Genomic DNA, 27,669 nt, shown 5'->3' on the forward strand with positions numbered 1-27,669 from the left:
ATAATAATAATAATAAATAATAATGAAAAAATTAATTCATGAAATAAAACATTTAAATAATTTTTAAAAAAAATGGATGACACCTTTCCGTTAAGTTTACCAAGCAATACAAGCAGGCAAAATCAACTAACTTTCTCTGGCCACCGGGCCTGGGTCAGTCTGGGACAGTCTCTCTCTTCTGCCTGGATCCTTGACATCTATCAGATCATTCAGGCTATGCTCTTGCTTCTGCCTCATCTTGTCCCGGGCCGATTTGGACATGGTGACTTTGCCCTGTACAATATATAATATACATCAATTTGGGACAGGAATTAAGTTTTGAAAATAACTTAATGGAATAAAAAAATAAATGTGACAGCAAAATAAAGAAGAAATATCTTACATCATTCTCAGGGGTAGAATTGTTCTGCTGAACTGCTCTGCCATAGACTCCTGTGGGCGGCTGATAATTCTGCTTTACTGGACTGGAATCCTCTGTAGTAGTGAAGGAAGACTGACTGTACGACTGGAGGGCAGGGGGCAGAGTTTCAAAGACCCCTTAAAAGACAGTAACGAAGAATTATTATCGTCCAGACAATTCTACCGAGATGCATTGCAACGTTGTGCACAGAAGAGAGGGGGGACCGTAGCAAAGAACAAGCAACATGATGGTGGAAGAACTGTGTAATGCTTAATTTCCCCTGTGGTGGCGCTGCAGGGAAATTGAACACTTACTGCCGGGTTTCCCTATAGATTACAGTTGATCGCTGGTGATCCCAGCAGTGGGACTCTTTGTAATTTGCTTATGTTCAAGGGACCCTTCTAACAACTAGGGATTGTCCAAAGCGGACAAAAAAAAAAATAATCTAGTAATATTGGGACCATAGCCACCTGGAAACCACTTTCCTGGTCTACTCACCTTTTCCAATGACTGCCACAGAATCCTCCGACAAGTGGCTGGTCATGTCATGATCATTGTTATGTTGCTGGAAATTAGAGGCGGATGTGGTGATTCCTACACATATTAAAAAAAAAAACAAGTATACAAATTATTTGCAGAGTCGGGGATATTTCAGGGACATATACTATGAATATAAATTGGTGGGGTCGCAGCCAAGTATTACAACCATTCTTCTGAGTGTTTATGAAGACAGAAGCCAAAAATGAATATGGTAAGTGTGTTCAGGAAGGGGGATGGTATGCATGGGCATTGCTCATGGAGTCCACGTATCTTCCCTCCCCCCAACAATCACATACCCTGTACTGTATATTGCGGTTGTCCCATTGACAGAAGGGAATTTTGGCCCCTTAGGCATCAGGGCCCTGGAGCACCCACAAAATCCACATATCTTAAAGCTACAACACTGAGTTTGTAAATACAAAAAAAACAACAACTCCTCACCTTTCATAGGTTTTGATGCTCTTGGCAGGTCCTTTGGAGCAGGTCTTGTATAAGCAGTGACGATCTCCTTCAAAAGATTCTCATCTGCAGTTCCGTTCCTATAATTCATCCGCTGACCAATCACAGTTACTGGTTTATCATTGACATGGGTTCCTTTATGGTCAAAAAGTGGGGGGCAGGGAATAACAAAGACCGGAAATAAATAAGGTAAGTGAAGATGAATATCTACTAACTTAAAATTCCTAACATTTTCAGGTTGAGTAGAAGAACGTGGCGGAGGATTAAGAGAATCTGACAGGACCAGTTCTCTCGATCACATTCTTCTCGTCACGCGGCTCATTATTCCTGCACTTTACTGTATTTGTTCTGTCGGCTACAAAGATGCAGCTCATTGAGAGCCAAGGTGCTATAGAGTGAAGATTTACACAGGCGGTAACAAAACAGGAACGGGATGCGAGTTATGTGCTATAAATCTCCTCTCCGCGGCTTTACAAAGCTATTGGTATATACACAGTCTCACCCAGATGCCACTATATCTATATGACAAACGTAGCCTGTGGATACGGGTTCTATAAAACACATAAGTAAAAGATCATCTGACCTGCGATCAGACCATTTCTACTTTATCACCTTCTTCGGAGGTGAATTTACTGCTGTTGTACACGACCGAGTTCGGGCCGTGAAAAACGGTCCGATTGTCGGCCACATTTCCCGGCTCAACCACGGTACAGGTGAACAGGACTCCTGGCATCATAGACATTTTATGATGCTAGGAGTCTCTGACTTCCCATGGAAATGCTGTTCCGTACTGTATCATTTTGTTCAGAACAGCAGTTCGGTGGGGAGGCAGCGGCTTCTAGCATCATAAAATGTCTATGATGCCAGGAGTCCCGTTCACCTGTACTATGGTCATGCCGGGAAACCCGGCCGACACTCGTGACCGTTTTTCACGGCCCAGTCGATCGGAAAAAGGCAAGGCAAAGGAACAGTGAATGGTTTTTCTGGTTTTTAAACACCCAAAAGTACTACTTCTGAAATTTCACATGTCAACTTCACAAATATAGGCGGCGCTAAAATGGAAGCATAACGACCTCATGACCTGAACCATCACACGGCCTGAAATCCATACGTATCCACGTGCTACATTGGTCAAACTGGAATAGCATTGAGTGAAGTATTGATCTAAATTCATAGTTTTACAGGGATTAAAAAAAAAACAAAAAAAAAACGGAACACCCCTTTAAAGCGGATCGATCATCAGAATATGCTGCCCTATATAAGAGCGGCATAGTATGGAAACAGGTCTGCTCTACGATTAGCCAAAGCGGCACAAAATAAAAAAATACTGTGCCGTTGGATGTTTCCATTAATATTTTTGTGCCATTTTGGCGAATAGAAGAGCACGCCTGTCTCCATACTATGCTGCTCTTATATAAGGCAGCATAGCCTGATGACAAATCCGCTTCAAAGAATAGAGATACATGCCAGTCATATCTATACTATCTACGCATGTACTCTCGGTCCTAGGTTCTGAACTTGTGGTAGATGTACTCTAGGGGGTACTTGCCATGTCTCTAGGGAGTACGGTGTTTTTAATCTTCAGGTATATTAGATATTACCCAATAGCTTGTATAAGGGATACTTCTCAAGATCAATAGGGCACAAAAGAGGTTCTACGGGAGAGACATCCATAGAGGCTCGATTCAGAACAGAGCCAACTTTCATTGGCTTGAGGGGCTGTTTAGCCTGGACTGTGGTACATGCCCCCTGTATAGTGTTCAGCTCTGCTCCAGCTCTATTCTCGGTCATTGGTTATTTCTTGGTCTTAAATTATGAGAACGTTAGAAAGTATACTACGAATACAACATTTGGCAAGCGCACCTTGGGGAAGACAGTCCGGCTTTTTCACAGCATCCTTGTTCCGTGCAGACAGGACTCTTGCGGGGCGTAATTTAGAAACCAAAGTCACATCAGACCTGTAATTGCAGAGAGAGAACATGTTTGTCGTTCGTGAAAGAAGGATCAATATAAATAACCCAGCAATACAAGAAAAATATATATTTTGTGGTCAAAACATTTATTTTTGTATCATGGAGCAAAACAGTTTGGTTTAATATGAAGCAGAATTCTAGACATCGTCCCAACTGTATCACGCTCCAAACAGTGGCCGAATTGTAAGATAATCCACCGTTGTTTGGGGGTGACTCAACTTGAAGATCATAAAGCATGCGTTGTTCTGATCGGATGAATAGTGTAGCGTAGCCTGCCTAACATATAGACTTCCTGACTAATCTAAACGGGTATCCCCACCCCGGAGATACCTGCCGATCCCAGAAACGGTGACAAATGGCCCTTCGGCATTTCTCCTGCACAGCGGCACTCCCAGGTAACCACTGTGCAGGGAACTGAAACATCTCCAGTCAAGTGAATCGGTTTGTGTTTTAGTTCCCTGCGCCCCTTCATTTTGAGAATCTCACTGTCCTGGCATTGGACACCCACCCATATGGAAGTGATGGCATATCCTAGCGATATGCCATAGCATTCTATAATGGGTAAACTTCAAGTTGGCCATAGCGGAAATCATTAAGGTTCTGATCGTACATGACGATCCGCTTAGGATACTGTATTGTTAGAAAGTTGATGACAGGGTGTTCTGCTGCTGGGACCCCCAGTGATCAGCTGTCATTTGTGGAGGAACCCAGCAGAAAGTGTTCAATTTCTCTGACTGAGGACAATGGGCACGGTGTAATGCTTCATTTCCCCTGTGTTGGTGCTGCACTCTTCAGAGGACACATATACCTCACAGAAGGGGTTTATGTTCTCTTAGTGAGCGGGCAATGTGTGGGGTTTAGCCTTCCATGGGTCAACCGGTTTCTTGCAGTCATACCACATTCCTTTAAACATTAGTCCGCCAGTCCTGGTTACTGTTTAACTCCTAATATTGTACATGTGCGGCGATAACACTTTTTGGTTATGTTAAAATGTCAGTGAAACCAAACCAAGGACAGAGAAGTCCTGATAACATGGGATATATCAGCACGGCTACGAATTAGTTTCAGAAGTATAAAATAAAAAAACAAAATAAAAACTGGGACCATATAAATAAAAGTGTGACGTCCCAAGAAACTCCACATTCGGGTTCCAAAAATGACTGGATAATAAAATATGGCATTTTATAATCTAATAAAAAAATAAACTTCAATTCCTTTAATCTGGTAACAACGGGTCTTAACGTGCTGAAATATCAGATATTCTCTATCATCAGATGATTGTGGTGTAGTATATATAGGACATATGTAACATATAGGAGTTTGACATATCCATTCAGTACTCATACAGGGGTGGCCTGGCTGGTTTTACCCTCAGAAATTGTTTTCAGCGGTTATCGATGGGGGAAGAAAATGCCAGCTATATAAATTCCCCCTACAGCGGCGGCCATGAATGCCAGGAAGCACCGAGTCTGCCAGAGCGGCTCCCTGTTCTGAACCAGAGGGAGGGGGGTCCCAATTGGGGGACCCCCTCTATAAATAATGTGCCTAATAGGGCACATGGGCAGGGGTTGTCTGGATAGCACATCCTCTAACCACTATAGACCTTTGGGCATTGGGATGTTGGTGTCAAGGTGATTACGATCTCCGCCTCATAGGAGGACTGTAATAGTGAAGGTGTCTTTCCACTTACAACCTCCTGCCGATCTGACATCGGGCATGGAGAGACACTACCGCACGCTGGGTGGTACAGTTGCCGCAGGAACCGTATTCATTCTCATTATTAGGACCTGTGCATGATACTCTTCAGATGTCGTAGAGTAGCCATAGCAAGATCGGGGGAGAGGTCGTAATTGGAGGGACACTTTAATGGGGGTCCCTGTAAGCGGACTGAAACTTAACTAAAATACATTTTACACCAATCCTCTATTTGTTCATTATTACATCCTACCAGACCGTCCAGTAGTCTGGGATATGCAATAATCTGGCACCTCAATGCTCCGGAGGATGCAGGATTACCGGAATTTTACTTGTAAAAAGGTAGTGAAACCGCAGAGAGAAAGCTCAATATAAAAACCGCTACTATCGCAGTGTCTGGAACTTTTCTGCTCAGTCTTGTGTGACATTTCACATTATATTGCAGTTCTGTGCTGGAAGCGAGGGTCAGATTATCAGATTTTCTGGATTATTGGATGAGAGTAGAGAGAAATTTTATGCCAGAGTAGATTTTATGGGAAATGCTTTACAATCCAGACACCCATTTAGACTGCAGATCCCTATCCCCAATATTTTCTCATTGCAGGTGGGTCCTGCTTTTGCACTTAGATGTTACCAGAGGGCTGGGACTGTGTTAGGCCTAATTCACACGAGCGTATTTCACGTCCGTATTACGCGCGTGAAAATAACGCACGTCACACGGACCTCTGCAAGTCAATGGGGCCATTCAGACATTCCGTGTTTTTCACGCAGCGTGAAACTCACTGCATGTCCTATACTTGTGCGTTTTTTGCGCATCACGCACACATTGAAGTCAATGGGTGCGTGAAAATCACGGACAGCACACGGACGGACATCCGTGTACCATGCGTTTTTCACGCAACAGTTGCTAAAGAAATGATTTTGAAAAAGAATAACACCTCCTTCAGTTTATTTTGCGGACGTGAAACGCGTGACATACTGATGACATACGGAGGAAAAATGCAGACACACACGATACACTGATGTCACACGGAACGCAGGAAAAACGCTGCATTTTTTACACGTGCAAAACGGACACGTTCGTGTGAATAAGGCCTAACAGTCAATGGAAAAAAAAAATACATGGGGCTAAATGTATAGTCGCTAGTTGTCTTGATTTCGGTGGGATTGTTTATGCTAATTTACCTCAAAGGGGTGTCACTTGGCGGTTCTTGATTGTTCGAGTGGTCCTGGGACGTAGTTTAAAATGTCCTGTGATTTATATGCCAATGTTCGTAAATGTGCCAAATGTGGGGCTTCAGGATGATAAAACCCCTCACATCAGTTTAGCATGAGGAAATAAAATGGGGCCGTCTAACACAAACAACGGCCTTGTTCCCCTTAGTAACCAATGAAAGCAGAGCTTTCATTTATTAAACAGCTCTGGGAGAATGAAAACTGCACTGTGATTGGTTGCTATGGGCACCAAGCATTTCTTAATTGCTCTGCTAGAATGAAAGCTGCACTGTGATTGGTTACTATGGGCAACAAGGCCAGTGTTTCTGTTAGACAGTCTTTATTAATGAGGACCTAATGCTCTAACCAGGGACTTTAGAATCTCCAGGGAAATCCCCTCCCCCTCAGTTTGTAAACTTCATTAGGTGAACTTGATTAGAAAGTTAGCGGCTTGGTTCCAGGCCGCCGTTCGATCACGTGACCTGCACTATAGCGTCTCCTGCGTGAACCAGGGGTCAGTCTCTCTCTATGCAAGCCTATGAGACTCCCATCTAAAACGCTGTATGATTCAGAGTCAGAGTGGGTCACATGATCTAACCGCGGCCGGAACGGAAGTAGAAGAATAAATGCCATTACTTTATAACGGACTAGATAAGTCAACCAAATCCCAGTTATTCCCATTATACAGAGCGCCGCTCCCGGACCCCATCATTATAACGAACAATTAATGTAACGACGGCTAAAACCAAGAAGATAGATAAATAAATATTGATAAAGACGCATTTTACGAATGTAGAACCGAAATTCATTACTTACCTAACTAATATTGATAGAATGAGGCCTACAGAATGCCCTACATACAATTCCTATAATCTGGCACCTTGACAGCCCATTAATGCAGGAGTATTAGAATTTTATAGGCGTAGAGCATGCGGAAATAAAAATTAGGCCGAGATGCCAAAACACATAGGGCACTACCACTGAGTGAATGGGCATTCAAAATGCCCCATTGCCTCACAGGCAACGCATGACTGTTATACCAAACACCCCACAAATACCATTTGCAATAAAATAAAAAAACAGCTATAGAAGTACAATCTGAGGCATAATTTGAAGTTCCTGGGCCCCAATGCAAAATGTGTAACAAGACCCTCCAAAATTACATGCAATTTAGAAGTCTGAATAATTTGGCCTCCTCCTAAACAGATGCCCCTGGAAATGCACACAGTGGGCCTCATTTATCAAAACCGTCAGACCGGAAAACTGTCCTTGTTGCCCATAGCAAACCAAAATGAAAACTGAGCTCTGATTGGTTGCTATGTGGACAGTTTTCAAACCAGTTATCCTGTTAGTTTTGATAAACGGGGTCCAGTGATGTCACTGCCCAGGAATATTTGTTACAGTGATGTCACAGAACCTGCGATATGCACACAATAATATTCCACCACAAGGATAACACAAACCGTGATGTAATGTAACAGTTAATGGACAAAGACCAACGTGATGTCATAGTATAGAGATAATAAACACAGCATCTTAATACAGTGATAATGCACACAGTGATGTCACAGTACAGAGATCATAAACGTTGGTATTCCCTTGTAGAGCAGAGTGGCTGCTGGGTCCCGTCAGATCTGACGGTTTTACTTTTTGAGATTCAGGATACATAGAAGCTGTGTCTCAAAAAGTAAAACAATTTTTTTTAAATAAAAACAATTAAATAGTTGCTTAAAATCCTCGTATATGTAGTTTTATTAAAAAGAAAAAAAAAAAAGAAAAGAAGTGCCTTTACATAGCTTTTAAAACCTCTATTTGACAGGTTACAGGCAAACTTCAGATTTTACCCATACCCCCTTAACCATTTTTGTTTTCTTGCCCCTCTAATGTTTTGTTATTGCATAGTAAACATCACATAAGATTTCATTCTAACGGCAACCCGCTCAAATCGACCTGCTGTAATAAGTAAAGTACCAGAATAACAATGCAGTGACAATTGCAACGTCACTGCAACACTAAGAAGACGACATCATCTTGACAGCCCATTAATGCAGGAGAATTAGAATTTTATAGGCGTAGAAAATCAAATAGGTATAGGAACCAAGGAAGATCATATTTGCTAGAAGTAGAATGTCGAGGAGAAGTATAAATGCCTTAATTTTGGACAGTACTCACATTTTCTTTAGTTGCGGGGTGGGTGACAGAGGTGAACGCTGGGACTCCCGGCTGTAGACCCCGCTCTCACTATAACATCCACTAATTGGTGAAGAAGAAGGAGAATCCAGATTCAGATCTATTTTCATGGAGTCCGGGCTCTCCAGGTCAGACAGGCTGCCGCTCATCTTGGCCCTTTTCTTAGCGGCACTGTTGCGCACATTTCTAAGGGAGCTTTCCATCTGCATTTTAAGAACAAATGTTAAAAAAGAAATTAAAAAAATGGCAAAACTATATTAAAAGGGGTTGTCTGGTTTAGCGTACACATTTTTAAATACCCTATTATGGAAATCTGAGTAAATAGACGGGGGAGGAAAGGGTCCCTAGTTTGGGACCTCAATCAATTAGCGCGAGCAGCAACAAAGAGCGTCTCTTGCTCTGGAGGACCCGACATGTCTGTGTATTACATGGACAGCCTATTGGTTTTAATAAGAACCGTGCAATGCTTCAAATCGCCTGTGGTGGCGCTGCCGATGAAATGAACACTTGCTGCAATGTTCTCCCACTGATCACGGGGGATCCCAGCAGGGCAACAAGCGAGACACGCAAATGGCACCAATAAAATTAGTGCAATTTCTATAAAGCTCCACCAAATATGTGAAACTCCAGCGCGCGCGCCCCTTCCCCCCTCTATAATGTTTGAATCTCTTTAAAAGGCTGTGGTGCCTGAAGACATTAGAATCCCTTTGAAGTCGATAATTCCCATTGCTGGATGAGAGTTACATTCTCAGAGCCTCCGGTTATTTAACACAAACCTCATCACGATCGTCTTCATCTCTTGTGCTTAAATCCAAGAGGTCAAGCACGAGACTCTCCTCTTCACCGCTCTTGTCAAGGGGTTTGGCGTTACTCCAGACGTAGCTGCCAGTCATTGAACTGATTTCTGGCAAGGATTTTGTCCCTTTTGTGATCGGGGGAACAGGTTTGGATTTATTGAGGTCTTTTCGCCCTGATGGGAGTCTGACAACTGATGCCTTCAGTGGAATAGAAGCCTCCTTACCTGTGGATTACCAATATACAGAGAACCGATGAAGTAAAAAATATACATTATAATGTTATAATGAAAAACAATTGAATCGGTTGATTCTTGCGTGAAGGTGTGTCCTCCGTACAAACGACACGGCATGTCAGCAGGACAGCGTGAAAAGTCCGTCGCAGTAACGTCACTATAAGGCCTTGTTCACACAGATCAGATTTTGCATACATTTTAAGCCAAAACCAGAATTAGATCCAGGAGGGGAAACACGTAGTCCTTCATTTATATATTCGGTCTAGGTTCCATTCGTGGTTTTGGCTTAAAAAAATACATGCAAAATCCGAACTGTGTGAACAAGGCCTTAGAGACCGGTACAAGCAGAGGGTTGTGGACTATATTTGGCGTATGTGATGTGATCCCAGTGAATATGCCGAATATACCCATAGGGCCCCATTCACCCCAAGTACGCCGAAAGACTGCCCTTTAGGAATACACTGAGCAAGTATGCATTGGCATAGCTTCTATTTCATTGTATAGAATGTCGTAGTATATTATGATATTCCATGCAGATGCATACAGTAAAGGAAAAAAATTATATATATATATATATATATATATATATATATATATATATATATATATATATATATTGGGGGTGAACCTCGGGGTCCATTCAGACATTGCAGTTGAGGTGCAGTGAAAACCGCTTAGAAACACTGCATGCGTTACTGCGATTTGGTGCGTTTTTTCACCGCAACGTCTCAACCGCCATGTCTGAATAGACCCCTTAAGCTTCCCATACAAGACGAAAGTCAGCTGAAACGATGATTTGGGGGATTTCGGCCAACCACCATTGGAAAACTTAAAATCGGGGTAGGTGACAGGTGAATGAACAGTTTGTGATGGTCGACGGTTGACTTCTGCCGGCCGAAATTGTGATCGGCCAGGTTGGAAAATTTACACATACATGTGTACGGCATGATCGGTCAAATTCGGTTGACCATTTGCTACTTTGTCCGAGCCTCAGGGAGTTAGCTTTTAAAGACGGATTGCCCTGATCGACAAGTTTAGTCTCCTGTTGCTGGTGAGATCGTTTGTACAGCTTGTTTGGGGCCAACCATGATCTTGTGTGTATGGCCGGCTGTAGACCAAGGCTCCTTTTACACCGGCCAATACAGGCTATAAAAAAAACTAGCTCGATCAACGAGACAGCTGGTTGATCGGTGCTCGTTTATGGATTTCACAAGGAAATATGGTCAGTAACATATGATCGCTGGTCCTCATACATTTCTACCATGTCAGCAGCACATCTCCCTGTTTACAGAGGGAGATGTGCTGCCGACAACGATGATATTTTGTGGTGCATAAACGACACGATCACCCGATGATCGAGCGTTTGCTGGCTAATCAGCTGATCGTTGCCCTGTTTACACAGGGCAATGATCGGAAACGACCGTTCACATGGGCGCTCGTTAGCCCGATCATTGGCCTGTGTAAAATGCCTAGCACTAGTGGGTCAATCATGAAACTGTGGTGTATCGTGAACGATTACATCAGACTATGGTACATTGCTAATCTCCCACAATGCACCACAGCAGAGCACACCTTTGCAAAGACACTGAATAAGCAGGGTATACGGGGTAGAGCAAGTTCCTACAGCCAGGCGGCTAACGAAATTTGGATCCTGTAACCCCAGAGACTGTGAATAATTGATTGATAGATATGTTTTTAACATGTTATTTGCATATTTTTAATACTGTTAATATATTAGTTTAAAAAAAATCCCCAAAAATAAAAATCGAGCGTCTGTTCCTCTTATATTTGAGTAGTCCATAATTTTGCGCTGGACAAGTTTGATGCATATATTGTACAGTGGAGACTATGTGCACCCAATAGACAGAAAGTGACCGCTGAAGATGAATCATCCCTGTAGACATGGAGAAGTGACAACCCGGTGGTTTACATTTTCAGCCGCAGTAACCCTTTCATTACAGACCTGCAGCCACATAGAAATTCTTTTTGATCTCTATAATTAAGGCGAGGAAGTGTCACCGGGACGTGGCGTTCCAGAACGGCAGCGCACGTAGCTGACAGCTCATTCATCACCGCTAGCAGGAATCTGCTGTGGAAACCCCCCAGGCTGCTGAGGATTATTCACCCGCTGTGTGAGGTGGGAGCCAAGTTTTCGTCTGCTCAATAATACTATGTCGGGGCCCTGGATGCGGTTGTTTTCAGGTTGCTCTGTTCTCTATAATCTCTTTTGTATAACTTTGCGCTGAAGAAAAACATACGCATTTTGTTTAACCTGCCTATTTTTATTTATTTATTTATTTTTTTTACACATTTTATAATTTTTTTGCATTTTTCTCACTTTTTAAAGAGGAGCTGTCACCTCTCCTGAGGCCCCATGCACACGACCGTGCCCGCAATCACGGCCCGCGATTGCGGGCACGGCCGGCCGCTGACTGACAGCCGCATTTTCGGGCCGTGCTCCCATACAAAGTATGGGAGCACGGCCCGCAAAATGCGAAAGAACGGACATGTTCCATAATTCCCGGAACATTTCCACGGCACGGACACCCTTCCGTAGTGCTACGAAAAGGTGTCAGTGTTCAATGAAAGTGAATGGCTCCGTTTTTGCGGACCGCAGTTGCGGTCCGCAAAAACGGACATTTTTTGCTGTCGTGTGCATGGGGCCTGACACTTCTGTTTTAGTAAATAGCAATTCTGGAGCAAGTTTCCTTAATACTCTATGTTGTTCCGCTCCTAGGTTATTCCTCCTGGAAATGTATGAATAAATTGACAGCTTATCAACACGGTGTGCCGCTATAGACTGACCATGTCCAATCAGTGCTGACAGCGTGAGACCATGTAGGGACACGACCCTCTGAGAAGAATGAGAATACCCAGTTGTCAATTTATTCATACATTTCTAGGAGGAATAACAGAGGAACGGCCCAACGCAGAGTTCTAAGAGCAGATGCTCCAGAATTGTTATTTCACGGGGAATACAAGTACTTAGCAAAACAGACGTCAGGAGAGCTGACAGATCCTCTTTAAATCTCCTACCAGGAAACCGTCAACAAACTGCTGTTGACGGATCCACGCGGTTTCTACACAATAGTGTCCTTATGTGGGTCTGACTGGCTCATTAACCCTGCTCATTAGCACATCAATACCGGATACTCGCATTGGGTTTTCATGTGTTGATAAGGACATGGCGGAACTGAGGAAGACTGATGCACTTAGGATTCAGTTTAAGCTAAAAAACAAAACTATGATCAGTTTTTTTTTGCTTACTTTTTTAACAAATACATAAGCCAAAAACTGCAAGTGTGAACAAACCCTTAGGTCAGGGCTCCAGTGTCGCCCACAATGTGTTGCGCTGTGATCTCATGTGAGATTGCATTTGTCGGTACTAGGGAGAGGGACTTCAATGTCAGTTATTCGATTATCGCATGACTTTACACATATACATAGGATGTCATGCGATCGCATTGGTTAACATTACATGCGATATGACAATGCACTTTAGCACGAGTTCAAATACTGTGGAGTCCTGGTCTAAGGCTGGGATTTCACATCGCGGTTTAGTTGCATTTTTGGCTGTGAATGGAGGCCAACAGCGCATTTGAACTGCGACATGTGATCCCAACCTTAGACTCTTTCAAGGTTTTTGTGTTAAAGCGGTTGACCAGGATAAGAAAAACATGGCAGCTTTCTTTTAAAAAAAAACAAAAACCAGCGCCAACCCGGTCCATAGGTTGTGTGTGGTATTGCAGATCAGCCGCATTCACTTCAAAAGAGCGGAGCTAATATGCCAAACAGAAAGCAGCCATGTTTTTGTAATCTTGGACAACCCCTTTAATGAGCTTGGGGTGGCCATAGATTAGTGATAATCGTTGGCCAAAATGGAAAAATTTTGACTGGTTCAGCTAAATAAAATTGTTTTGCAAATCACAGATAACCAACAATCTGTCAAAATTTGGACCTCTATATTAGATGATCCGGAAACAAAATGCTAAACTAGATCAAGAATAGATCGTGGAAAATCGGAACGAACACTTAACAAGTAATAATTCATTACCGGAGAACGCGGGCAAGGTCTCGGGCTGGAAACTGTACTCCGCAGCTGCCTGGTGGACAGAATTTCTGGTTTTAGCAGTTGGGGTCTTCACAATGGGTGTGTGATGTAAATCAAACGTGGAAGGAGGCTGCAAGGTGAATGACAAGATCAATCAGTACATCCTCAATTTTATAAACATTCTGAAGAACATATAATGAAATAGGAAATAAGGACATATTCACACGCGGCTATAATTGCAGAAATTTCTGCTACTATCCTGTACATCTGAATGGAGATGGCAGAAATCCATGCACCTGCTGCAGCAACAACCCCGTTTCACTCGCAGAAATTTCTGCAACAAATCTGCCGCATGTGTGAATATACCCGGAGACAATATTAGGATTACACACAGTCCACTACGGTGGAGAAGGTGGCCGGCAACTGAGCAAATACCGATAACTGTCCGGAAGTATAACAAGTGACACATCCAGATCTTCAGACGTGTAGAGAACATATTTAGGCGTTTGTAACTAAACGTTCAAACAACTTCTGACACGTCATAGTGACGTCACAAGTTTGGATTGGTGGGGTTTCGAGCACCGAGACCCCCACCAATCGCTAAAACGAAGCGGCAGAAGTGCTCGTGCGGGCGCTCAGCGTCTGTTGGGCTTTTTTCCGGAAAGCCGATGTATCAGAGTACGGGCTCATAGACTTTATATTGAATCAGTACTCCGCTACATTGATTTCCAGAAAACAGAAACTAAGGGGCTCCGCACTCACATGAGCGCTTCTGATGCTTCGTTTTAGCGATTGGTGGGGGTCCCAGTGCTCGAAACCCCACCGATCAAAACTTCTGACATGTCACTATATGTCAGAAGTTTGTTAAACGTTTAGTTACCCTTTAATGCTTTTCAGCTTCTGATTGTAAAAAGTTTCCATCCACTGACCGCAAACAAACACTGTGACAGCATAGAATAATGGAACAGGGGTCACTGTACCCCAGTTTTTCCGATAAGCGAGGGTCCCAGGAGGTGTAACCTGCATCTATCATGCATTTATAGCATATTCCATAAATACTTAAAGGGTTTGTCTCATGAAGACAACCCCAGTCTAGAAGCCCTATTAGGGCATATGGACATTATACAGCGGGGTCCCTCGCTCAGGAGCCCCATTTTTGAGCCAGAATGGAGAAACGCTCGTACTGGTGGACTTGAGCCGTCCTTGTATTAAAAAAGGAAATTCATCTTAATACTACATTAGCCTGGCTCGCCATGGCTTCCACATGATGAGGCAACCAATACCTCACTAAGGCCCTGCTCACACAGAGTTTTTTGTCGCGTTTTTTTCTGTGGAAACCGTTGCAAAACAACGTCCGAAATCGCCTCTCATTGCTTTCAATGGGAGGCGGAGGCGCTTTTTTTCCCGCAAGCGGAAAAAAAACACTTGCGGGGAAATAGAAGTGACATGTCCTATCTTCGGGCATCTCGGTCTCTGACCTGACCTCCCATTGACATCAATGGGAGGGAGAGAAAGCCTTTCAACGTTTTCGAAAAAGGCTGCAAACAGCGTACAGGCAGGTCAAAATCTGCCTCAAAATTCCAGACTGAATTTTTAGGCTATGTTCACAGAGAGTATTCTGACGAGTTTTTTGACGCGTCAAAAACGGCCCGAAAATGCCTCCCATTGATTTCAATGGGAAGCGTCGGCGTCTTTTTCCCGCGAGCAGTAAAACTGCCTCGCGGGAAAAAGAAGCGACATGCCCCATCTTCGGGCGTTTCCGCCTCCGACCTCCCATTGACTTCAATGGGAGGCAGAGAAAGCGTTTCGGAAACAGCGCCTCCCATTGATTTCAGGAGCGACATGCCCTTTCTTTAGGCGTTTCCGTCTCTGACCTCCAATTGACATAGATTGGAGTCAGAGACCGCGTTTTTCACGGCGGTTTTTGCTCGCAGCACTCAAATGGCCGCGGGTGGAAAACGCAGTGAAAATCGTGGCAAATGTTCTGCTGGAAGGGGAAAATCTGCCGATTTTTCCGCCTGCAAAAAACTCTGTGTGAACAGGGCCTAAAGTTTTGACAAATCCCACTTTACTTATTATTATTTCCTAGGACTTTAGTAATGCCCCCAGAAGGTCACAGACAGCTAAATGTATACTCCCTAAAGTAAATGACGTCAACGTAGTAAAAAGCTGCTCTGCAATGTTGGACGGTGTAATTACAATTGTACGTCCCGTCCTTATGGGCTGGTATATGTTGAAGTGTAAGCTTGGCTGGAACACAAGTTCTTATCGGCGGTCTCCAGGTAACATCACACCTCCCGTATTTATACAGCGAGCCAGACAATGGAAACACTGGAGGCAGTCCCTGCTATTGGCAGATATAATATTTAACTTGTGCAACTAACAAATAATAGTGACAGGCAGGCGGACACAAGTTCTGACTTCAAGGGAGGCGATCAGAGCTACATGTGCGGCTGGATCTTACTTTTGTAAAGGAGGACTGTGAGATGAGAGCGGAGTATTTAATGTTAATGAGTACGGGGTTAAAAGTAGGTGTTGGACATTATCCTTTATCCTTATATTGCATTAATAGAAATAATGCTCTCCAAGGGGGGAGCGGTTTGCATTGGGCACATCGATCCATCCAGGACCGGCAATCCCGAGTGATGCTGGACAAGACGAAGCTTACGCTCAACCAAGTGACATGAAATATCAAGTCTCTGACGGAAAAATGTCCCTTTTTCTCCCAAGAGAATGAGATTCCCAAGGAAACCTGGTCTTTATATGTAGGACATAATGCTCTAGTAAGCGAATGAAATGGAGTAATTAATAGTTAAAGGGGGTGTCCAGTTTAAAAAAAAAACAAAAACAAAAAAAAAAAAAACCATTGGCAAATACCCGATTAGGGAATTCTGAGTTGATAGACGGGGGTCCTCTGTTGAGGATCCTCATCTATTGGCCAGGGTGAAGAGCGGTTACAAAGAGCGTCTCCCGCTCTGGAGGACCTGTCCTGTATTAAAACAGACAAGCCACTGGTTTGAATGGGCACTGTGTAATGCTTCATTTCCCCTGTAGAGGTGCTGCAGGGAAATTGAACACTTACTACCAGGTTTCCCCACAGATTACAGCTGATCGCTGGTGGTCCCAACAGAAGAATTTGTGATCAGTTTATTGTCAATGAACACTTCTGACAAGTAGGGACCATCTGAAGTGGAAATCTTCTTTAAAAACTAGTTTACACTAATTCTACCACAGCGAGTGATTCGCCTATGGGCAATAATAGCAAAAGACATATCATTCTCCAAGGTGGCAGCAACTAAGAACTAGCACTAGGACCCTATCCTCAAATCGGGGTGAATCTGAACATTGTAACATTAGCAGACAAACAAGAGAGGCATTGGCCCTAGGATCCCCCCCACAATTCCTTCCTACAATGGATAGGAAGGAGCGAACAAGCATGAGACCCTGAATGGATCGGGTGGGGGGGGGGGGGAATGCAGTGAACCAGCAACAGGAAAATAACGCTCCCTACATATACACACTTGTTTGGGTGAATTAAATTACGCTATGCTCTCATGACCGTGCATTATTAATGTTACTGGGGTTATCAGCTCTGGGCGATACCTTTTTGTTAGAAGAGTCTTCCAATGACTAGTCGATCACAACTAGCGATCAGCTGTAATCTGTGAAGGACCCTGGCAATGGGTGTTCGATTTTCCTACAGCGCCACAGCAGGGAAAACCAAGTACTACACAGCTACCATTGAAATCAATGATTACCTATGTAATCAGCGGACGTTCTGGGTCTTCCAGAGAAAGAAAGACTATTTGTAGCCACTCTCTGCTAAAACTTATAGCTGAGGCTCCTGGATAGGATACCCCCAATATATATATATATATATATATGTATATGTTTACCGCGGTCTCTTGTGTTCCCATGTTACATTACTGATCATAAGTGAATAATTCCTAAATATAGATTACAGAACAACTTTCATGCGGATTCTATATTCCGACACTTGTGTTGGTACAAAGAAGTATTCTACATATTTCAACCGGATGCCCCCAGGGTACTCATCGCCTATTAAAAAATTGTACAATGCAGGTTGGCAAGAGCCAGTAAACGTCTCAACTACCTTCTTCAAGGGGAAAATACATGAGGAAATCCATGAGCACTTTTAACCCTGGACATAGTTTAATGGTGACGTCTCCGTGCCTAGATTTCAGAATGCACCCACTCCCCCCCCCCCCCCATGACTTCACTTTACCCGAGTGCTGAAGTCCAAATCCAAACATACTTGCAAATCTGTAAATGTCTAAACACTTGTTCTGAGCCCCCACATCTGTGTGGAGTGTAGAAGCAGGACACTAGTTACAAATCTGTTGGAAGACATTTTCATTAGGGTGTATTCACACACGTGCTGGTTTTGGGTACTTGTGCAAAATCACAGAGAAAAACAAAACATAAAACAAAAGCACGTGTAAATACACTCTTAGGGCTTGATCACACGTTACGGAATTGCTGTGTATTTTCCGTCCAGAATTGCGTACGGAAAATACGCAGCAGAATAAAGTAGCAGCAAAGTGGGTGAGATTTAACAAGTCTCATCCAAACACTGCATAAAATTTCCAACCAGAAACTGACCTGCAGTGCATATTTTTCATACCCCTGCATGACAATTCCAGCTGCGGAAAGTGTGCAAAATTGCTGCGTGTTCAGAGATGTCACCATTGAAAAAAACACAGCAAAATCCGCACCATTTTCTGCAAAAAGACAAAACAAAAAACCGCCGGAAATGGTGCAATTTCCTAACAGGTTCTCTAGAACTTTAAAGAAGAGGATATGTATATTTGTACAAAAAAAATTTTTTATTGTTCCAAAGCATCTAAAATGGGAAAAAAAAATATTAAAATAATTAAGCTAAATGTGTAAATAGTCAGAAGTAAAAATCTCCTTCAGTCTCGAGTATAAAGCTCAAATGCAGATCTGTGTCTCCATGGTTACAGACTACAAACAAACCCTGTGTAGTCTGATCCATGTGTTCCTTCTCTCCCTTCCCACACGTCTGCAGGACTACACACAGGGTTTGTTTGCAGTCTGACCATGAAGACACAAATCTGCATAGATTTTGTAGACATAAAAACAGTAGGATTTTATTATATAAAGACTATTTTTAAAGTGGCTACATTTTTTATTCTCTCCATTGGGGCAATAAATATGGTTCAAAAGTTATTCAAATCTTAAAATATATGGAAAACATTATGAGAGACTATAATAAAAAAAACTAGGACTTTAATGTAAAAAAAACACAAAAAACATAATTTAGTCTGTATTGGTCACTGCTGTCTTGTCCCCAATGTGTACACTGCTGAGCAGTTCAATGTGAGTGCAGTGTGATGCCTTAATCCTGTGGTTGAGGCTCACTAAACTGGGCCAGGATCGCACACACAGTTTTGGCTCCGATTTCTTTTTAGCCAAACACAGGCGTAAACACAAAAGGAGACGCATCAGTCTTTTCTTTATACTTCTCCTCTCTTTTGGATCCGCTTCTGGGTTTGGACAAAAAAAAAAAAAAGTATGCAAACAAAGGTCTAAACATTGTGTGCATACTGAGTGTGTGTGTGTGTGTGTGTGTGTGAGAGAGAGAGGGCGAACGAGCGAGGGAGAGGGCGAGCGAAAGCGAGCGGGAAAGAGAGGGGGCGAGCGGGAAAGAGAGCGGGCGTTATCTTCTGCGAAGACTCCATGGAAAATAACCTTGGAAGGCCCCTTTATCTGCTCCAGAGCTCTTCTGTGACACTTTTAGACCGGTGATCGTAATGTAATGGTTTTGGTTGTAAGCATTTGTGAACATCGGAATGGTAAAAAGACTTTTGTAAGGACAATAGGGTCTGTTTAGGTTTAAGGACTTGCACCACCTGCCAAGTGACAGATCTGTCCATCAACTATCTCGTGTAAATCTCAACCAAAGGCCCTCACCACATGGGCCATAAAATCTTTAGCTCCTTGAAAAGCAACAAGGGATCAAAGGACGACTGGCGGGATGATGTCCTATTACAAGTGGGTCAAGTTGGAATCAATTATTGCCCATTCAGTGCCAACAGAGAAAGCTTTGGAAGATACTTTTACTAAGATCCATAAAAGAGGGGAATAGCAGGGTTGTCTACCCCTCTTCATATGCCCCGTTAGGTCATGACTGGCGCTCGGGTAGTCTAATCTGTGCATTACATGGATGACCCATAACATCTGATCAGGGGGGGACCATTCATGTGAGGTGCTGCGCAAACTGGACAATCCATTTAAAATGCAAATCCGACCCTGACACTGATTTGACGGGGCACCCTGTAATAAAACATCTTCCCTAGAGTGAAACGTACGGCTGCCCGCGACTTCATCTGATATTGCCGGGGTCACAGCCGCCGGACCCACGGACACGAACTGGCTCATAATGGGCTGTCTCCATATAAAGTTTTGACTAAAGTTCTCCTTTAGTTACTGCAGATCCCTCCAATTATAACGTATTAGAATATTAGTCTCCGACCCGTGGCTATTAAGTTGCTGCTAAACTACAACCCCCAGCAGTTGTCTGTCAGGAGTCAGGAGATGTTGGGAATTGTAGTTTTGCGAGAGCCGCCGGTTTAGACAGGGAAAAGCTCAGGTATAAAAGCGCTACTACAAGTGTCTGTAAGGTTATGTTCACACGACAGCGTCCGTAACGGCTGAAATTACGGGGATGTTTCAGCCTGAAAACATCCCCGTAATTTCAGCCGTACCGGCATGTGCAGGCGCTTGAACGCCGCGTCAATTACGGCCGTAATTAGCGCTGCTATTCATTGGAGTCAATGAATAGCGGCTCCAATTACGGCCAAAGAAGCGACAGGTCACTTCTTCTACGCGGGCGTCCATTTACGCGCCGTCATTTGACAGCGGCGCGTAAATATACGCCTCGTGTGAACAGACAAACGTCTGCCCATTGCTTTCAATGGGCAGATGTTTGTCAGCGCTATTGAGGCGCTATTTTCGGGCGTAATTCGGGGCAAAAACGCCCGATTTACGTCCGTAAATAGGCCGTGTGAACATACCCTAACATGCGTGACTTTACCCTTATACTGAAACCTTATCCAGATTTCTGCATCGGTGACAGAACACAAGAACTGGCAACTCTATAGTGTCTACTGGTTACCATGGGGTCACCAGCTTATATTGCATTTGTACTATAACGGGGATTCCCCCTCAAGTTCCCCCGTATTAATACCATTGTAAATGGTAACAATGTTACAAGGTCATTTCCTAACTTATCTCCTCGACCCTTCATAGACATTATCTAACACATATGGACCGAAAATGCCAGAAGTGGCCAATGATTCTAGGACCTCTTCGCCTATTCTGGTTCAGCTGTTCACTACAGTCATGGGGGTTTTCAGTCACCCGGGAAACAACCGTATTCCCGGCGCAGGTTACCAGGCGGCTCATGACAACCGCTACGTGAGTTCTGAACTGACAGTCGTAGTGAAGGGGCCACACATATAAATAGCCTCAAGGATCAACGGAACAGTGGGGACCAGGTAAGTATAACTTTGTGGGTGGGGGGGGGGGGGGAGCACCTTCTCACTGATCCAAAGTCAAAATTTGCAGCTTTTTCCCCTGAGGGTGTATTTACACTTTTTTTTTTTTGCCAGAATCTTTTCAGGGGAAAAACCGCTGCGCCATATGTTAGCTAGAAGTCATCAGGAAAATATTAAAACGCACTACAAACATTGCGTTTTTTTCCTTATGACGTTTATTTATTTACGTTTTGTTTTTAGATCAGGGGTATTTTTTTTATTTCATAGCAGCATGCATTAGGTTTGATGTTTTTTCAGTAATTTTCTTGGCGTTTCTTTCCCATAGACATCCATTGGTTTAAAAAAATGCAGATGTTCAAGAGTGTTGCAAATCTCATGATTTGTAAGGTGAAAAACTCCACAAAAAATAGAAACGCATGTAAAAATGCAGGTACTCAAAGATATTCGATTTAAACAAAAAAAAAAAACAAAAAAAAAAAAAAACACCATTAAAATTTTTTTTATATGCTGTAAAAAAAACAAAAAAAACACACAATTGTAGATTCATTTAAAAATGAATTACCCGGGAAATGAAAATGTTTTCTTATGGGCTGCAAAAGAAATGAACAAGGCAAAAAAGCAATAATTACCTATCGTTGACTCCGGCAATACAGCGATATCGCTCCGACGACAGCCCCGGTGGTTGTTTACATGCACGTAGCACGTGACCGCCACAGCCTATTGAGGGGGTTCAGAGGCCATGCAGCCCTGTGATTGCAGTCAGAGCGACAGCGCTGGATCGCCGCGGTGAAGGATAGGTAAGTATTGCTTTATTTATTTCATTTGCAGCCCCTAAGAAAAAAAAAAAATCACTTCCCGATTGACCCCTTTAATATTAAATTTTCTTATTTAATTCCAAGATCCACATGGAACATCAAGCATCTACCCTAAACTATATATCAAATGAACCAGAGAATAAATTCAAGGAGTATTTTTCTTTAAGTTGAAGGATCAGTAAGACACAATCCATGCTCCTTAGGGTCATCACTAAAAATAAACCAATGAAGGAAGATTCCACGAATGTCACCTATGCAGAGGTTGCATGATGAGTGAAACCACCAGGGAGAAGACATGAAATCAACACGACATTTACATGCAAAGGTACCTGTTCTGAGGCCTGAGCTCCAGAAAACACATCCAAGACTCCCGAGTCTTCCCAAGGGAACCTATTTTTTCCTTTCCCAGCACTCAACATTCTGCGAGCAACAGGATCGATGTGAGGGACGACTCCTCTCCCACCGTGATTTGCAGCTGGATAATGTCCACTCTGTACCCGATTCCCAGTTAAGAGCCAGTCAGTGTCCGCTGCGGGCAGATGATAAGTCCCCCTGATCTGTGCAGAAGATGGGAAGGGAACGGCATACTCTACTAAACCTTGGGGGGTAATCCTAGGAAGAGTCTTGCGTGCCAACCTGGCCTGAACGGCATTCATTAACCCATCTCCATTTTCTTGTAGTTCTACTTCATCCACGGCTTTAAGTAGGCTGCTTTTCCCTGGGCCCATGGAGGCCGCCAAGACGGCAAAGGCCTCCAAAGCTGCATGGCGGACTCTCCTCTTGCCATCAATTAAACACGGTGCGATCGCACAAGCTAAAAACGGTAAATTAAAGTCCTCGCTTGGATAAGTCAATAAAGACACCATACAAATATTCACCACCTCCTCCCTCACTCGGGAGTTTTTGTGTTTCAGGTTCTCAAGCAGAACAGTCAACACCTTGTAAGGTCCAGCCACCTTCATGAGTCTCATGTATATTTTCATATACTCCTGTTTTATCTTACCATCTCCGAGGAGTTTTACTGTGGAAGAAATAATGGGTTTGAGGAACTCCTTAACACCTTGACTAAGGTTTAGGACAAAGCAGTTAAGAACGTCTAATGTGACGAGGACAACCGTGAAGTTACTGTCGTCGAGCAGCGTACATAAAAAGCTGATAAACCCAACCACATTGGAATAAGATACCGAACTGAAGTCGCAATCTTGGATGAGATACTTCAGTTCCTCGATAGCGTGAGTCCTGGACTTATAGTCCTTCAAGTCGAGAAGCCTGGACTGCAGCTCCTTTGGAATGACCCCACAGCTGAGATTGCTGTCACTTAGAGATAGGTAGGTCTTGTGTTGAGGAGGACTTGTTATAATGGCAGAGCTTCGTGTACGTGAATGTGGTCTACTTTGAGAACTGCTTCTTTGGGTAACCGGTTCATGCGAGAGATCACAATATGATTTGTCTTGAGTATGTGATCTCCGTCTTCCAGATCCACTGCGCAACTGTGAGATTTCTCCATTATTGGCAAAGGGTGCCACTCGGGATACGTGGACCTCCATATTTTTACTAGACCTAGGTAAACGATCGCCACTATCAGAAAACGTCATTCTCTACATGGTATTGACGATGCTGGAGACTGAGGTTGCCTGGTGAGCCACCCCCAAGATTAATCCAGCGGCTAATGTCGTCCTTCGTTACCGACCAACCTATAGAAATCATATTGTGTCCGAGATGATAGAGACATGAGTGGAAATCCTACAATCAGGTATCATAGCTGACGTAATGTTCTACCTCACACAGAAGGAGGTGGTTCCCGAGTGACTGAAAGAAGAAAAAAAAAAAAAAAAACACAAAAGCACAAGTTAAAATAGGAACAGTTGTTATATATATAAAAAGTCAAAATATAGCGAAAAAAACAAAATAAAAGAGCACGAAAGAGAGGGCGAGCGAGAGAGCGCCAGAGAGAGAGAGGGCGAGCGAGAGAGCGCCAGAGGGCGAGTGAGAGAGCGCCAGAGAGAGAGAGAGAGAGGGCGAGCGAGAGAGCGCCAGAGAGAGAGAGAGAGAGGGAGCGAGAGAGCGCCAGAGAGAGAGAGAGGGCGAGCGAGAGAGCGCCAGAGAGAGAGAGAGGGCGAGCGAGAGAGCGCCAGAGAGAGAGAGGGCGAGAGAGCGCCAGAGAGAGAGAGAGGGCGAGCGAGAGAGCGCCAGAGAGAGAGAGAGAGGGCGAGCGAGAGAGCGCCAGAGAGAGAGAGAGAGCGAGCGAGAGAGCGCCAGAGAGAGAGGGCGAGCGAGAGAGCGCCAGAGAGAGAGAGAGGGCGAGCGAGAGAGCGCCAGAGAGAGAGAGAGGGCGAGCGAGAGAGCGCCAGAGAGAGAGAGGGCGAGCGAGAGAGCGCCAGAGAGAGAGAGAGCGAGCGAGAGAGCGCCAGAGAGAGAGAGGGCGAGCGAGAGGGCGAGCGAGAGAGCGCCAGAGAGAGAGAGTGAGCGAGAGAGCGCCAGAGAGAGCCAGAGAGAGAGAGGGCGAGCGAGAGAGCGCCAGAGAGAGAGCGAGAGAGCGCCAGAGAGAGAGAGAGGGCGAGCGAGAGAGCGCCAGAGAGAGAGGGCGAGCGTGAGAGCGCCAGAGAGAGAGAGAGAGAGAGAGGGCGAGCGAGAGAGCGCCAGAGAGAGAGAGCGAGCGCCAGAGAGAGAGAGAGGGCGAGCGAGAGAGCGCCAGAGAGAGCCAGAGAGAGAGAGGGCGAGCGAGAGAGCGCCAGAGAGAGAGAGAGCGAGAGAGCGCCAGAGAGAGAGCGAGAGAGCGCCAGAGAGAGAGAGAGCGCCAGAGAGAGAGCGAGAGAGAGAGAGGGCGAGCGAGAGAGCGCCAGAGAGAGAGAGAGCGAGCGAGAGAGCGCCAGAGAGAGAGAGAGAGAGGGCGAGCGAGAGAGCGCCAGAGAGAGAGAGAGAGAGGGCGAGCGAGAGAGCGCCAGAGAGAGAGAGGGCGAGTGAGAGAGCGCCAGAGAGAGAGAGAGCGAGCGAGAGAGCGCCAGAGAGAGAGAGAGAGCGAGCGAGAGAGCGCCAGAGAGAGAGAGGGCGAGCGAGAGAGCGCCAGAGAGCGAGAGAGCGCCAGAGAGAGAGAGAGAGGGCGAGCGAGAGAGCGCCAGAGAGAGAGGGCGAGCGTGAGAGCGCCAGAGAGAGAGAGAGAGAGAGAGGGCGAGCGAGAGAGCGCCAGAGAGAGAGAGAGCGAGCGCCAGAGAGAGAGAGAGGGCGAGCGAGAGAGCGCCAGAGAGAGCCAGAGAGAGAGAGGGCGAGCGAGAGAGCGCCAGAGAGAGAGAGAGCGAGAGAGCGCCAGAGAGAGAGAGCGAGAGAGAGAGAGGGCGAGCGAGAGAGCGCCAGAGAGAGAGAGGGCGAGCGAGAGAGCGCCAGAGAGAGAGAGAGAGAGAGAGAGAGGGCGAGCGAGAGAGCGCCAGAGAGAGAGAGAGAAGGCGAGCGAGAGAGCGCCAGAGAGAGAGAGAGCGAGCGCCAGAGAGAGAGAGAGCGAGCGAGCGCCAGAGAGAGAGAGAGGGCGAGCGAGAGAGCGCCAGAGAGAGAGAGAGCGAGCGAGCGCCAGAGAGAGAGAGAGGGCGAACGAGAGAGCGCCAGAGAGAGAGAGGGCGAGCGAGAGAGCGCCAGAGAGAGAGAGAGAGGGCGAGCGAGAGAGCGCCAGAGAGAGAGAGAGAGGGCGAGCGAGAGAGCGCCAGAGAGAGAGAGAGAGGGCGAGCGAGAGAGGGCGAGCGAGAGAGCGCCAGAGAGAGAGAGAGAGGGCGAGCGAGAGAGCGCCAGAGAGAGCGAGCGAGAGAGCGCCAGAGAGAGAGAGGGCGAGCGAGAGAGCGCCAGAGAGAGAGGGCGAGCGAGCGCCAGAGAGAGGGCGAGCGAGAGAGCGCTAGAGAAAGAGGTCGAACGAGAGAGCGCTAGAGAAAGAGGTCGAACGAGAGAGCGCTAGAGAAAGAGGGCGAGCAAGTGATAGACGGATTTTTTTGCAATATCTATTTATATATATTTCTCTGTCTGAATATATAATTTCCTGCACACACAACTGATTATAACTTAACATACATTTACATTTTCTATAGAATTTCTTTACGGTCAGATATTCTGTAAATATATAAATTCTCTTCTACAGAATATATTTTTCCATTAGCATCATGACTTCAACACAACAACTATGCCGGACAGTGGAACTAAAACGGAAACCAGACAGACCCCATAAGAAGTCATTGGGGTCCATCACTATTTGTTTGATAACACAATCGCCACACGCGTTATGGCTCCGTTAACGGGGTATTCCCAACTTAGACAATATCTGACAGATGCTCTGGGACCCGCACCTATATCTAGAACGGGGTTCACCCCACCCCTGTATCGCCTGGTGCGACGGCCGCAAGCTGCCAATTCCAGGCGGGGACTAGTGGACAGAGGGCTGCACATTCGCACGGCCCTCTCCATTCTGTTGTATGGGGCAGCGCTTGCTTGGTGTAGGTTCGGGTCCCAGAGCGAAGATCCATCGCCTGTGGATATGCCATAAATGTCTAAGTTCAGAACGTCCCTTTAAAAATGGAAGGCACGATGGTAATGTAAACAGGAAATAAATGATATAAAAAGATAAATAAAATGTATAAATAACACCATAAATAACACCACTGAAAATGATACATATAATAGTAAAAAATAAATAAATAAATGGTAGTAAATAATTATTTGCAAAACATTCGAAATTGTAAATAAACAATGTGAGACATGTATACGATAGATCAATAGATAAATAGATATATGTGAACACAGCCTAACACATATATATATATATATATATATATACACACACACACAGCAGCATCTGACGTCATCGCTCATGATTACCAGTATATACCTTCATATACACATGGTGACAATCCTTCACATACCAGTCACAATTCTTCTGGAGTAAATATCGCCCAAATACCCCGCTATACGGATGTATAAGCTGCGTGTTGCCACCAGAGCCACCTCGCCCTGCCCGCTATACCCCCTTAATACCAGCCTGCCAACGCCTCCCCTACCACACACTGAGCTCCCGCTGCCCCCTGCCCTCCCCGGCTAACACTGGATGCAGCGCTTGTGTTGCCGGTTGCTCTGGACGGAGGCGGTCAGCTGACCCGTGACGTCAAGCAGCTACAGCAGGGCTGTGGAGCCAAACTTCCTCCATCCGCGTTTTTCGTTGTGGAAACCTAGTGGCCATTCTGTTGCTATGCGATAAAGTAATATGGATTCATGTTGGCAGACTGTGCATAGAACTGTTAGTAGAAGGGAGCTAAATATGCCTCTAAACTGTAATAAAGAGCAATGAATATGTCAGCAAAGCTGCCCTTAACATTTGTGGTAAAATGCAAAAAGATAAAACATAACAAAAACACCCTACGTCCTCCTGTGTTAACTTCTAATATCCCATAATAATTTCCTAGTTATATTGGTTTCTGGGAAAACTGAGTAACATCCAATATGGCAGCCATTGCTTTGGTTGTTCTTAGGCCTCATGCACACAACCGTAGCCATGTGCACGGCCCTGATTTTCGGGTTGGCCGGGGCGGAGTGTCACCCGCAAGCCGCCCGCAAATCGCGGGCTGTGCACATTATTTCCTATGAGCTGTTCTTTCTGCGGTCCAGGCTCCCCGGCCATGCGCAAAAACAGCTCCTGAATTTCAGATGTTTTTGCAAGTACTTGCGTTTTTTGCGGCGTCCATTACGGACGTAATTGGAGCCGTTTTTCAATGGAGTCAATGAAAAACGGCT

The 27,669-nt window shown here is 44.8% G+C and overlaps 1 protein-coding gene across 3 annotated transcripts in view; it reads right to left on the reverse strand.

The window, feature by feature from the left end:
- The window catches only part of TOGARAM1 (TOG array regulator of axonemal microtubules 1), a 51,774-nt gene extending 24,716 nt beyond the window's left edge, over positions 1-27,058 (reverse strand). Inside the window, exons 1-10 of one of the 3 annotated variants that reach the window (XM_075843940.1) lie at positions 26,805-27,058; positions 22,239-23,718; positions 13,557-13,683; positions 9,249-9,493; positions 8,455-8,675; positions 3,263-3,357; positions 1,382-1,534; positions 899-994; positions 383-537; positions 132-273 (exon numbers count right to left, since the gene is read on the reverse strand). In XM_075843940.1, coding sequence (XP_075700055.1) covers positions 132-273; positions 383-537; positions 899-994; positions 1,382-1,534; positions 3,263-3,357; positions 8,455-8,675; positions 9,249-9,493; positions 13,557-13,683; positions 22,239-23,504 — 2,500 coding nt within the window. In that variant the 5' untranslated portion in view covers positions 23,505-23,718; positions 26,805-27,058. Of the gene's footprint in view, positions 1-131; positions 274-382; positions 538-898; positions 995-1,381; positions 1,535-3,262; positions 3,358-8,454; positions 8,676-9,248; positions 9,494-13,556; positions 13,684-22,238; positions 23,719-26,770 lie in introns of all 3 variants that reach the window. The other 2 variants (XM_075843938.1, XM_075843939.1) reach the window with 2 other exon arrangements.
- Between the last annotated feature and the right edge of the window lie 611 nt (positions 27,059-27,669).

This window comes from Rhinoderma darwinii, chromosome 12, assembly GCF_050947455.1.
Source record: "Rhinoderma darwinii isolate aRhiDar2 chromosome 12, aRhiDar2.hap1, whole genome shotgun sequence".
Lineage (NCBI taxonomy): Eukaryota > Metazoa > Chordata > Amphibia > Anura > Rhinodermatidae > Rhinoderma > Rhinoderma darwinii.